Genomic DNA, 14,495 nt, shown 5'->3' on the forward strand with positions numbered 1-14,495 from the left:
GACTTTTCAGTGTCTGTGTATATGCTATTTAAACAAGACTTCTGCCCTATGAGATGATTGTACAGTTACTGTGGTCTTTTTTTTTTTACCAGCTTATGCTCTTATGCCCTATTATTTTACTTGTTCTGTTCAGTCTACTGTTTTGTATTCTTACTGGCCAAACTCTGTTACTTAGTGTAGTAAACTGCACTAGAGTAGGCCCATTGGGAGTCAATTGTTCTGCAAGTTCCACTAGTTCAATTGGACCTTCTTTAAGGCCTATTTGAATCAAGGGAACTTACAGAGGAGTTGATTCGTCAAATTCCCAATGATTCACTGGGCCTACTCTAGCATGATTTACTACACTAAGCAACAGGATTTTGGCCACTGGCTTCTGACAACTGCTTTCCATTGCATTTGCAAAATTAACATGTTAGTCAAGTTGTATACCCAGTATAAAGAGGCAAGGTATACATTTGATAAAATACACACTAATTTCATGCTACATTTCAGGAACTGATTGAGAACAGTTACTTTTGTCCCACTATATGGCTACAGAACCACAGCAGTAACTACAATGCCTACTCATTGTAAATTAAAAGAATCAGTACGAAACCCAGGCAAAAGCTGAAACCACAGAACATTGTCTAAGCTGGAAACATTTAAAATCAATTTTCTTATGATGCAAATCCTAAGTGTATGTTTACTTTGCCCTTGGGATTATGTAATATATGAATCAGAAAGAACAGTACTGGGTAACAGAAAACGGATACAGTTTTTTTCACCTCTCCCTCAGACGTAGCGGAAATGTTGGATCTCCATTGTAATTTATCTGCCCACACACAGTCTTGCTCACATGCAAGGTGGGCGTTCTCTGGTGGTTTTGATTCGTGCTTTGTTGAAGATAAAAACCAGACACTAAAAAGGAAGGTCCTGTTGTTTGAAAGGCAAACTTGTAGCACATTTGGCACTGAATGAGGTCAACAGCTGATACCATAAAAGGACTTTTTGAAAGAAACAGGAAACAACACCTGGACAATGTCCATTTTGGAGGTAAACTTATGTCCTACTCACTTTGAGCACATGAAGAATTAAAAATAGGTTTCTGAACAAAGGACAGCACCAAATATGAATGCACAAAATTAACCTGCTCCACAATGTCATGACTGTATTTTAATATGCTTATATTAGTCAGAATTTGAAGTGAATTTTCTTTTGAATAGGATGACGCGTCATGTGGCTGATGGAGAATCAAGAGGCAATCCATAGATCTAATATTAGAGAAAAAAGTTTTATTTTATATAAAGTAGCATCATCTGTAACCTAAAATAACATATTCAGTTAACAATCACCATCATGGATGATGAAATTGAAAGTTATACTGTGTCTATATGAGGAGCTGGACCAGGTTTCTGTGTCTGAGCTTAAGGAGGTGTTCAGCGACTAACTGAAACTGAGACTGGTATGGAAATCTTCCGAAGCAATTACCAGAGCACCAGGTCTTGTAGAACCTGACTGGAATGCTTATGGGTGCCATTCCCAGTCACAAGGACATGACTGCCTGGGTCCAGCGCTGCATGGCGCCACCAAGTAGCCCAGGGGGATGTGTACACCTTTAGGCCAAAGGTACCTATTTATCTACTTGTATTTGCATGCTTTCGAACCGATAGGTCGGCAGGAGCTGGGACAAGTAACAGGAGCTCACTCCGTTGTGTGGATTCGATCTTACGACTGCTGGTCTTCTGATCTCGCAGCACAGAGGCTTCTGCGGTTTAACCACAGCACCACCACGCTACAGAAGCGTCAATTATATGGGTGATAAATGCAAATGCAAAGTGAATAATAAGGATGTGCCTTAAGAATATTTCCAAAGATGCCTGTTAGGTATCATAGCATTTCAATGCTTTAATGTCAGGTCAGATGATCATAATTTTTAAAAAATATACATTACAAACAGCGCCAATCTTAAAATCTAAGAATACAGTGTATCCTAAATATACAACATTGGCTACTCCAATATTTTATTGATATTTACTCTTACGATCACTAAGTTGGAAAAGCCTTCAAAAACTATTCACTTGGAAAATCTAATACTACTTACAATGTAGACAAGTGGCTATCCAGCTTATGTTTTTAATGATAAAATTATCCCTCTTGCTATTACCCAAATGCTATCAGGAAATTTTCAATGTTCAACTTCATTTATTTGCTCCACATATATCCTTTACCTATAATGCTGTGTTTCTACATATATGGCCCCTTTCTTTCCACTCGTCCCTTCATCATGAGTCTCACCCCACAAGATGGATGTGTATTAAATAATATTTATAGCCCTGTATCAAGATTTCAAGTTCATTCTGTTTCTCATACTCTGAACAATGGAATAGAAACAATAGATTGTACATTTCAACCCCTCTCTTATTTTCCTTTTTATTGCATCATACATCAATGCTGTTTTCATTCACACTTCTGTTGCCATAGTGAGCAAACGTTTTCACAATGGGGTGAGGAAATACTGACAAACATTGCTATAAATCTGCAAGTTCATTTTCATTCAGTTAAATCTCAGAATAGGATGAGATACCAATTGATAACCTTTTATTTACCAACAGAATGAAACTGAAGTATACATATGCATACACATATGAATAATTCTCATTTAAAAGTTAAGATCCAATGGTTATCATTCTATATAGCATCATCTTTAAACTATGGACTATCCACATATAGAAAAAATTGAAATATATAAAAAGTATTGGAAAGGCTTAATTTAACAGGGACTCATGGTTACTTCACACATGGCATCTCCCTCTTATAAACATTTGACATATAGGGAGATACTCATGGTTACTTCATACATGGTATCTCCCTCTTATAAACATTTGACATATTTATACTATCTGCTATAACACAGAATTTAATTGGCTGACAACTGTAATGGTTAATAATTACTGGAATGCACCAACCACAAGATTCAGTTGTGTTAGAAAAATCTGGTTTCCCCTTTATAAATATATTTTATTTATTTATTTATTTATTTATTTATTTATTTATTTATTTATTTATTTATTTATTTATTTATTTATTTATTTATTTATTTATTTATTTATTTATTTATTTATTTATTTTATTTTATTTCTATCCCGCCTATCTGGTCATACTAGACCACTCTAGGCGGCTTACAATTGGAGCAACAATAAAATTATTAAAAACATTACAAATAGACAAAAATGGAAATCAAAGAATATAAAAGAAAAATCGTCAGGGATTATCTGTTGGGAAAGCCTGCCTATACATCAGTGTTTTCAATTGATTCTTAAAAATGCCCAGCGAGGGAGCCGCGCGAATCTCAGGAGGTAAGTTGTTCCAGAGGCGAGGAGCCACCGCTGAGAAGGCCCGATTTCTGGTCTTTTCCTTCCGGGCCTCTCTCGGCGTCAGGCTCCTCAGCCTCACCTCCTGGCTCGCACGGGTGACACGGGTAGATCTAGGTGGGAGAAGGCGTTCCACCAAATTTATACATTTCTTCTCTAAGCTTTAAAGCTAAAAAGAGCCAGTATAATAATTGGGCTCATTCAGTAAAACTACTGTGTTGAGTATTTCTTTCATTCTAATAGATAAGACCACAACTAACTTTTCTGTTCTATATTAACTCCAAGGACAGAATAGGTAACAGCAAACACAAAGTCTGGAGGGACACAAGATAAAGGAACAGAGGAAATGCAACTTTCTGTTAGTGGCTTGACATTTTTGCATGTCAAAGTAACATGCAGAGAGTGCTAACAAAATCTGATTCCTGTAATTTAAAAATATCCCTCTTTACTTTTGTACAGTGGGCCCTCAACTTACAAACGACCCTAGTTGCGAAGGTTTCGGGTTCCCTACTTGCGAACGCAAATCGAGTTACGAACCCAAAAGGCAGGGAGAAAGGGCGGGAAGTTCGAATTTCCTGCCCTTCCTCCCTGCCTTTGGAGCTTTCAAAAGGCTTCCTCCGAAATCGGAGGAAGCCCTTTGAAACCTCTGAAGCCAAAAAGGAGGCAGCCCCGGCAGCATTGGGTTAAAGGAGGGAGCTGATTTCTCCTCGGCTGCCCGGCTTGCTTCTCCAAACAAGAAGCAAGCTGGGCAGCTGGGGAGAAATTGGCTCCCTCCTTTCACCCCATGCTGAGTCCCCTTTGCACCGGGCTGAGCTCAGTCCCTGGCCTGGCGTGAAGGGGACTCAGCAGCTGTGGCAACATCGGGTGAAAAGCCTTGCTTCCCCAGCACGATGGGAGGACTTTGGCCGGAATGGATTAATTGGTTTCCAATGCACTCCTATGGGAATTGCTGGCTCGATTTACTAACTTTCCAATTTATGAACTGACTTCCGGAACGGATTAAGTTCGTAAATCGAGGGTTGACTGTATCTACAGAACTATGTAACCACCTAAACAAGTGAGTTTGTATGAGATTACTGCAGTCTATCACTGTCTGATGCTGTCTATCAGAGCCACAACACAATGTAGACAAGAAGCCGCCCAGAGTGGTAGAATATACCAGATGGGCGGGATATAAATCGAACAAACAAATAAACAAACAAACAAATAAATAAACCACCATACATCTGGGGTCAAATTGTTCTATGTGGAACAGGATTTCCTGATTTTATTATCTCAGCTTGTTATGAATTAAACCTTATAAAGGCATACAGTGGTGCTTCGCTTAACGATTACCTCATTAAACGATGAATCCACTTGACGGTGAGTTTTTTGCGATTGCTTTTGCAATCGCAAAACGATGTTTTAATGGCCAAAAATTGCTTTATGACGATCGGTTCCCTGCTTTGGGAACCGATTCTTCACATTACAATGATCTCAAAAAAGCTGATCGTTGGGTTTCAAAATGGCCACCCGCTGTCCAAAATGGCTCCCCGCTGTTTTTAGGAGGCATTTTTCACTTTACAGGCACTGGAAAATGGCTGCCCTGTGGACGATTTGCTGGATGATTAGGTATTTAGCCCATTAGAACACATTGAATGCATTTGGTTTTCAATGCATTTCAATGGGTTTTTTATTTTCGCTTGACGAGGATTTCGTTCTACAGCGATTTTGCTGGAATGGATTATCCTCGTCAAGCGAGGCACCACTGTACTTCTATTTTTTCCTATCAAGATGAATGTATCTGAGCCAGCATACTCTGTTCATCTTCAATTCTTCAGAATTCCTATTTCTCAATAAACATTTCCCCATAAATTTTAAAAAAAAATTGCGTTTGGGTTAGCGCTTTCTTCTCTCTCTCTAACAGGTATCAAATTGAACCTGCCAGAGTTTCACAGACCTGAGTTTTTACAACAGTTGGGACCCTGACTTGGCAATTCAAGAAATGGCCCAAATCAATTTGAACTTATTTGGAAATACCCCAGTTTGACTCAAATGCAGACAGTGAAATGAAATTCTGAAAGCAATCGATCCAGCTATCATAGGAAATCTACAAATTACAGCTTTTGTCTTGTTTGAAAGAACGAGATAACACCTACAGGTTTAATAGATCCAGATGAGGATGAAGGATGCTAAATTTCACTCTGAAAGTTATAAGTTTTAAAGTCTGTTTGAAACTGCACTTCTAAAAAGGGAAAGTGGTGTGTGTTTTTTAAAGAGTTTTTAGTAGAAGAGGCCCAGCGTTAACATTTTAACCAGAAAATGCAATCACTGGTGACTGACCACTTACCTCAGACATATCATGTACCAGCAGAAGAGGAATACTGACGGTTGTAATGTCATGTGTACAGCATACTTTGAGGATATTTCGGAGGCCCATGATTGCAGGATCCCGGGCAGTAATATTACCTGACCTCACATTATCATCCACACAGAGATGAAAAGTAACATGAATTTCAGAGAGGTTTGAATGGCGACTTATGTAAAATTCTCCTAAAGGAATCATATCATAAACAACAGTTTAATTTACAGTTTTGTGAACTTAAATTAAACAAGAAAGGATTAAGTTGTGACTAAATCTTCACCCAATGCCCCTCCTCTTACTCAAATAATTTCTGTTACATTTTATTATGCATCTCAGTTAAGATATCCCAAAACAAGTGGTGCAAAAGAAAAGCACTTCACTCCAGCAATACAACAGTACTGAGAGAGAGAGAGAGAGAGAGAGATAGAACTCCTTAGCTGTTACAATTCTTAAACCTAAACAGAGTGAAACATGTAACAGTGGATTCAAAACTTAATGGGAGGTTGCAGCACTTCTATGAAAAAATGGATATTTTCTTCTTGTGAAAGAAAAGGACAAATCTCTCTGCCTTATCACTGCACTGTCCATCTGAGTCAACTACCTTTCTGAGTAGATTTAATCTCTAGTTGGCCATTCACATATCATGGACACAGGCTTTGTAACCATAAATTTTAAGTCTGCAAGAGAAGGGGAACATTTGGTGGTATGGACCAAAAAGGATTCCATTTCAATTCAGCAAAATCAATCCATAAAAGGATATTTCATAGGACTATTCTTATACAATTTTTTTTGCTCATGTTTAACTGCTGTGTGAAGGAGACAATGCCTGGAATAATTAGTATTTTTTGCTCCTGCAGAATGCTCAATAAAAACAGAGCCTGCCACCACAGTGTTCTCTTCTGTTTCATAATATGAACCCAGGGGAGTGTTCTGCCATCAGTCTTTAACAAAACCAGACCTTACGAAGGTGTGGAGACAATACAGTATTAGAGGAGGAAAGCAGAGAAGGATGGCAGCACAGCCAAAATATATTATTTTCTGCCTCCAAATCTTCAGAAAGTCTAAAGTAGATAACTGTCCTGTTCCTAACACGACCATAGATGGATGTAGTTGTTCAGCACAGTAGTCAGATGAGACACGTTCAACAAGAGGGGGGAAAAACAGATTGTCCTATGACATCTTAAGGACAAGCAAGTGTATTGTGAAATTAGCATTTGTAGACAGAGTCCACAACTGATGCAAGAAGCGTTAGAGATTCATGAATTTTCATTCTACATAGCACAATTTAGTGCCTTTAATAAAAAAAAAGTCAGATGTTTCCTAAATTTCCATTCTATACTTTGTAACAAAAAGAATAAAAGCAAAATCTTGCCTCAAAAAACCAGCAAGTGCAACTACACTGGAAAGATTACAGTCTAAATTCTGACAAGGCAAACATTCAACTGAATAAAATGCGCAGAACATACCTGGCAAGATATTTGCAGGGTTTTGATCAACAGTCTTAGATTTATCATCACTTGCACTATTTTTGCTTCCTGCTTCTATAGGAAAAATAAAACTTGGTGTCATGTAGAACTAGATGCTGCTCCATGATATATAACAACATTCAAGAAAATATGTTATGTGTTACCGTATTTCTCCATGTATAAGACTATACTTTTGTCTAAAATTTTTAGACTAAAAATTGAGGGCCGTCTTATACATGGAAGTAAGCTGAGGAGAGAAAAAACAAGTGGAGGGGAAAGCAAGGATCAAAGTGATCCTGCAGGGCTTTGATTCCTGCTTTCCCCTCCACTTGCTAAGCCTTAGCAAAAGGAAAGCAGGGATCATAGCGCTGCAGGATGGCTTTGGTCCTTGCTTTCCCCTCTGCTTACTAAGTCCCATGGAAAGGATCAAAGCAATCCCATGGCTATATAAGGGGGAAAGGAATCAAAACGATCATGCAGTCACAGGATTGCTTTGATCCCTTTCCCTCTCCTTTTGCTAAGACCTGTGGGGCTTAGCATGAAGGGAGAAAGCAGGGATCAAAGCGATCCTGCAGTGCTTTGATCCCTTTTTCCCTATACTTGCTAAGCCCCACTTAGATTTCTTAAATTTTAGGTTAGAAAGGTGGGGGGCATCTTATACATGGGGGCATCTTATACATGGAAAAATCACATGGGCAAAAATAATGCATACAGAAAATACCTCTACTTCCAAACAAAACACACAAAGTGCATGCTTAAATCTTACCCATCAAAATCAATGGGTTTGTAAGGATTTAAAGGGTACCCCGACCTTTACTTTCTTGTTATGTGTAAGGGATGTGCATTCGGATTCAGAAATAATCAGAATTTACTGAGTAATGCCATGTTCGGATAGTTCTGGATACATCCAAATCTGAATTTGATTGTTCCAAATATCTGTAATAACAATTCCTAATATTCCGAGTCCTGTTTGCTTTTATAGACTAGAAAGCAAACGACTAGGTTTCTGCTTGCTTAAGGAAGAAATGGAACCTATTTCTCTGACATCCTAGAATGATTTCTTGAGAAATGAAAAATACGGTATTTATAACTCCAGTACTGACAATACTAGAATAGTGGCCTGGTCACTAAATGGGTGGGGTGAAAATCGAAATAAAATAACATGACGTAAATGATTTTCCCTTGTACATGCATACAAGGGAAAATCCAAATGAAAAGATTTTAATTCTGTGGACATTTTTGACTCTGCTGATTTTCAACACGCAACCTTTGGGGCACAATGTACCAATGTGACAGAACCAATTGTACAATGAATGAAAAAAGGAAACAACAGGTTCTCTCTAATTAAAAATAAAAACTGCATTCCATCATTGATGACAGAAGGTTCCCTGACAAGTGAAATTCATCTCATCAAGATAAAGGCAGGTTACATTGGCTGTAGGATGCCAGAGCCACTGGCAATAATCCACTGAGTAAACATCCAACACGTACTGCAACCTAATTGAGCAAAGTCTGGGTTGAGTCATATCTTTCTCAGATTACTAAAAACTTACAAACAAGGCAAGCATGAAGTTAAACAAAATAAATTAAATACATTTTCTTTGCTATTAGAAAGAACAGAATAACTAACTGCAACAAATTCTACAGGAAGAAGCCCTTCCATGTGACTGCACTCCGTCACCTCCAACTACTAAATAGGACTACCAATTTTACTTTAATTCTTTTTTTAACTTAATATCTCTAGTTTCAATCCATAGCTCTTCTGGTTCACAGTAATTTGAGTTTAGTAATGCAGATCTGTTCTTTATATTGACAGAAATATTACTGAAATTATAATTAGGGACAGTGATTCTTTCCATGTTCTTTTTCAGCTTTGCTCTAATTTTTTATATTAACAATTGATGGTCAGTACCAGTTCTCCTTGTCTTGTTTTAGCAGAGACAATACAACTTCTCCATTTCATACATCCAATTAAGTTGTCTATTTAATTACTATACTGGCCATTTGTCTGGTTGGCTGCCTGTAGCATGTATATGCAATAAACAGAATTCTGAGTTGTTTTCCTGTTTTGTGTCCGACTCTTAGACCAAAATAGCAATCAACATTCTTTTATGCAGTACTAACACAAGTTAGTTTGAGTGTCACTGCTGTCTTAAAAGATTCTCCACCAGTGTCATCTTCACTATTACTGCTGTCCAGTAGCTGCAATCCAATAATTTTTCTGCCCCCCCCATCACCACTGGAATTATCCATTCTCTTCTGTTTATGTGACCATTAATCCTGAAGTAGGTGGATGCCTTATAGTCTAATGTCTCAGACTTGACTCTTCCACTGTACTAGGAGTCCTAGAACTTCCTAATAAAAGTATAGTCTTTGACACGGTCAAATCCCCACAACATGTTAAGGGGTGCATCCAGCAGAGGAAGAGGGAGTAAGTGAACAAAATCTATCAATGAACTATATGCTTGTGTTTCAGCAGAAAAACAAGTTCACATGTGACAATATCAACCTCTATTTCACCAGACTCTTCCTTTGCTATGTGTGCCATGCATTGCCAAACAGAACAAAAACCATAACACTATTTGACCAATTTATGAATATCTGTAAGCTTTGTACTGAATTCTGCTTCATGTTAATTATAACACAATGACACAATTGTTGCAAAACTTTTATGTTAGAAATGCAGCTAGAGCCACCTATGAAATTAATGCAAACCACTGTCCCCCACCCCCACCCCTGAAAATAAGACAAGATCTTATATTAATTTTTGCTCCAAAAACACATTAGGGCTTATTTTCAGGGGATATTTTATTGTTTTCATGTACAACAATCTACATTCAAATACAGTCATGCCACCTTCTTCTGGTTGCTGCACAATGGTGAAGGGCAGGTTTTCACTTAACTGAGGCTTATTTTTGGGGTAAAGATTATATTACGAGCATCTGAAAAATCATACTAGGGCTTATTTTCAGGTTGAGTCTTATTTTCGGGGAAACAGGCTATGCGTTTTTAGCATTCTGGAACAACCCACCAACATAAATGGAGACTGCAATTATGTATCACTTTTTAAAATGCACTTCTGTTCCAAGAGAGTATACTTTACTCTTATTTTACAGGGAAGGAAACTGCAAACATCTGCCACTTGATCACATGCACACATGATTATTTTACTTCAACCAGAGTGAGTCTAATTAGTACTGACCATTTAGCCTTTTAGATTTACTGCTATGTTGTGCTCGAGCATAAAGAACAACCTGTTGAACAATTTCAAGCTGCTCCTGAATCCCAGGAAAGTGGAAATCTGTACACTCCTGGCAGACTGTTGCAAAATCTGAAAGACATTAAGAACCCACCAGATGTGTTAAACTTCTTTTGAAACTATACTGATCAACACTGAGATTGACTGTTTCTCCAAATGAAAACTACATATCAGAGGGAGAGCTTCACTTTTTTGCTTACATGTTAGTTTTATAACCATCTCAATGAGAAATAGACCAAGAAAGTTGGGACAGAAGGTCAGAAAGTGTTACTTAGTATTTTCCTTAATTGTTAAGTCATGTCCGACTCTTTGTGACCCCATGGACCAGAGCATGTCAGAACCTCCTGTCTTCCACTGCCTCCTGGAGTTTGCTCAAATTCATGTTGGTAGATTCGATGACACTGTCCAACCATCTTGTCCTCTGTCGTCCCCTTCTCCTCTTGCCATCACACTTCCCCAACATCAGGGAGTCTTCTCTTTTCCAGGGAGTCTTCTCTTCTCATGAGATGGCCAAAGTCTTGAAGCCTCAGCTTCAGGATCTGTCCTTCCAGTGAGCACACAAGGTTGATTTCCTTCAAAATGGATAGGTTTGTTCTCTTTGCAGTCCAGGGGACTCTGAAGAGTCTCCTCCAGCACCACAATTCAAAAGCATCAATTCTTTGGTGGTCAGCCTTCTTTATGGTCCAGCTCTCTCTCTCTTCTCAGGAGATAGATAAGGTGGTCAGGCACACTCATTTCTTTAAGGACTTGCCATAGTTTGCTGTGGTCCACACAGTCCAAGACTATTGCATAGTCAATGAAGCAAAAGTAGATGTTTTTCTGGAACTCTCTGGCTTTCTCCATAATCCAGTGCATGTTAGCAATTTGGTCTCTGGTTCCTCTGTCCCTTCGAAATCCAGCTTGTACTTCTGGGAGTTCTTGGTCCATATACTTATGAAGCCTACCTTGTAGGATTTTGATCATAACCTTCCTAGCATGTGAAATGAAACTGTACAGTAGTTGGAGCATTATTTAGCACTGCCCTTCTTTGGGATTGGGATGTAGACTGAGCTTTTCCAATCCTCTGGCCACTGCTAAGTTTTCCAAACTTGATGGCATAGTGAGTGTAGCACCTTAATAATCTCATCTTTTAAGATTTTAAATAGTTCAACTGGAATGCCATCACCTCCACTAGCCATGCTTTCTAAGGCCCACTAGACTTCACTCTCCAGGATGTCTGGTTTAATTAAGGTCAGCAGCCACACTATCTAGCTTGTCCAGATCTTTCTGGTATAATTCCTCTCTGTATTCTTGCCACCTCTTCTTGATGTCTTCCGCTTCTCTGAGGTCCCTGCCATTTTTGTCCTTTATCATGTCCATCTTTGCACAAAATGTTCCTTTAATATCTCCAATTTTCTTTAACAGATATCTGGTTTCTCCCTTTCTATTCTTTTCCTCTATTTCTTTGCACTGTTCATTTAAGGAGGCCCTCTTGTCTCTCCTTGCTATTCTTTGGAAGTCTGCATTCAGTTTTCTGCAACTTTTCCTATCTCCCTTTCATTTTGTTTTCCTTCTCTTCTCTGCTATTTGTAAGGCCTTAATGGATAGCCACTTTGCTTTCTTGCATTTCCTTTTCTTTGGGTTGGTAATTTTTGCTGCCTCCTGTACATTGTTATGAGTATCCATCCATAGTTCTCCAGGCACTCTGTCCACCAAATCTAGTTCCTTAAATCTGTTCTTCACTTCCGCTGTGTATTCATAAGGGATTTGGTTTAGATTATACTTGACTGGCCCAGTGGGTTTTCCTACTTTCTTCAGCTTAAGCTTGAGTTTTGCTATAAGAAGCTGATGATCAGAGCTACAATCAGCTCTAGGTCTTGTTTTTGCTGATTGTATAGAGCTTCTCCATCTTTGGCTGCAGAGAATATAATCAATCTGATTTCGGTATTGCCATCTGGTGATTTTCATGTGTAGAGTCGCCTCTTTTGTTGTTGGAAAAGAGTGTTTGTGATGACCAGCTTGTTCTCTTGACAAAACTCTATTAGCCTTTGTCCTGCTTCGTTCTGAACTCCAAGGCCAAACTTACCGATTGTTTCTTTTATCTCTTGACTCCCTACTTTAGCATTCCAGTCCCCTAGAATGACAAGGACATCCTTCTTTGGTGTAATTTCCAGAAGGTGTTGTAAGTCTTCATAGAATTGGTCAATTTCAGCCTCCTCAGCATCGGTGGTTGGTGCCTGTTTCCTTCTCCAACACCAAAGACCCAAATAGGGGTTATTTATCAGAGAATAGCACTATAATAGAAAGTGCCTTTACCAATCGTCATAAACAATCACGGCTCAGAAACAACCTATGTGCCCTCTATACAGTAAACAGTAGTCTCTTTCACTGCAGTGTTGAGCCAGGACCATGCATGTAATTGCCTTTATGCTGAGATCTAGACCTGGCTCAGGAGTGATTTACAGAGTTTATATGAATGTGGCACCATATACTCACTTGATAACCACATTAATCACTTGATAACCACACCGCTCAGAGACCACTGGTAATGGTGTGCCTAAAAAATCTTGTAAACAAATAAAATAAATAAAGTAAAATAGAGGTCAGGTGGAAAGTAATCAAAACTGAGTGCTATTGAAAAAAAGCAAGTAATACTGTTCCACCAATATTTTACCTATTTATTATAAAGAGAAGCACAACTGGTTGTTGTGGGTTTTTCGGGCTCTTTGGCCATGTTCTAAAGGTTGTTCTTCCTAACGTTTCACCAGTCTCTGTGGCCAGCATCTTTAGAGGACAGGAGTAGCACTCTGTATATATACCGAAGGATCTTATGGTACTGTAAAATTACTTTGTTGGTTATTTTTCAGACTGAGCAAAGGAGAAAATATTTTTAGTATACATTTAGATCCTAAGAATAACTTACCCCTTTTGATCCCACTGTATGAACTGATGCGATTATCCACCAATAAGACAAGGCCACAAAGAGAAGCTGAATAAAGTGACAGGGCAGTTTGAAGCCTGTGCAGTTTAATTCCACTCCGATGATTGCGTTTATGTTTGCAGAAATCTAGCATATCTGCCCTCAATAACCTGAGGTTATGCATGGTTTTCAGTTGTGCTCCTAGGTAAGATAAAGAAGAAAAAGACAAAAAAGAGGTGGGAGGAGACGGTGAAAGCATATCAACAATATGACAGTAAACTGAACTGTACTATCTAATATCTCTGACTTTTCTGCTAGGATTACCTCTACTCTAAATTGCTCAGTAGCTGACACTGAAAAACCAGCAAGGGTTTTAGTATTAAGAATAGATGGTTCTGTTTAGAAATCTACTTGGATTAATCATCATAACTCTGCCAGCTTCTCATCTCTAAGCAAAAATCTCCTCTTCTCAAAAAAACAAAACCAAAAAACCACACACACCTTAGAAAATTGGTTGAAAGTTTAAAAAAAGCGTTAAAATATACAGTGGACCCTCGACTTACAGACGGCTCGACTTACAGACTTTTCGAGTTACAGACTTTTCTGGCCCCAAAATCTAGGTTCTACTTGCAGCCTGAGAATCGACTTACAGACCAGAAAAAACCCAAAATGGAACAAAAATGGAACAGAAACGGCTGGTTACGGGATTAATAGGTTTTCAATGCATTGTTGGTCAATGGAGACTCGACCTGCAGACTTTTCGACCTGCAGCCACCATTCCAATACGGATTAATTCCGTAAGTAGAGGGTCCACTGTAGTGAGATAAGCCTAACAGAATGCCCCCAGATCAGAAGAGATTTATTCAAGATGTAAATTTATTATTCAACATACAAAAAAGACATATAAACAAAAAAATACTGCTTCTAACACATTATGAGCACTAAATAACACAATCAGATGATCATGGCTTAGTTAGTTAGGATGATCCACAAGAAACATTTAGAAATCCAAATCTGCCTTGGCAGAAGACATAGAGTGGAAACTGGTGGAAACATTGCCATGAATTCTACAATAGTAAAAGTAACAGACTTGGGTGTAGGGCAATATATGAGAATAAAAGGAATCCCAAGAAGAATTGGTGGGTCTGTCCTTTTTGGTTAATATATCACTTCCAAA

At 38.5% G+C, this 14,495-nt stretch overlaps 1 protein-coding gene across 12 annotated transcripts in view; it reads right to left on the reverse strand.

Annotated features, from left to right (window-relative positions):
* FERRY3 (FERRY endosomal RAB5 effector complex subunit 3) overlaps positions 1 to 14,495 on the reverse strand; it is a 58,924-nt gene that overhangs the window by 20,839 nt on the left and 23,590 nt on the right. For all 12 annotated transcript variants that reach the window (XM_073000951.2, XM_078394119.1, XM_078394120.1 and 9 more), the window contains 4 exons: positions 13,322 to 13,519; positions 10,363 to 10,491; positions 7,161 to 7,235; positions 5,680 to 5,882 (listed from right to left, as the gene is read on the reverse strand). In XM_073000951.2, coding sequence (XP_072857052.1) covers positions 5,680 to 5,882; positions 7,161 to 7,235; positions 10,363 to 10,491; positions 13,322 to 13,519 — 605 coding nt within the window. The remainder of the gene's footprint in view (positions 1 to 5,679; positions 5,883 to 7,160; positions 7,236 to 10,362; positions 10,492 to 13,321; positions 13,520 to 14,495) is intronic.

The sequence above is a fragment of the Pogona vitticeps genome, chromosome 5 (assembly GCF_051106095.1).
Source record: "Pogona vitticeps strain Pit_001003342236 chromosome 5, PviZW2.1, whole genome shotgun sequence".
In the NCBI taxonomy this organism is placed as follows: Eukaryota; Metazoa; Chordata; class Lepidosauria; order Squamata; family Agamidae; genus Pogona; species Pogona vitticeps.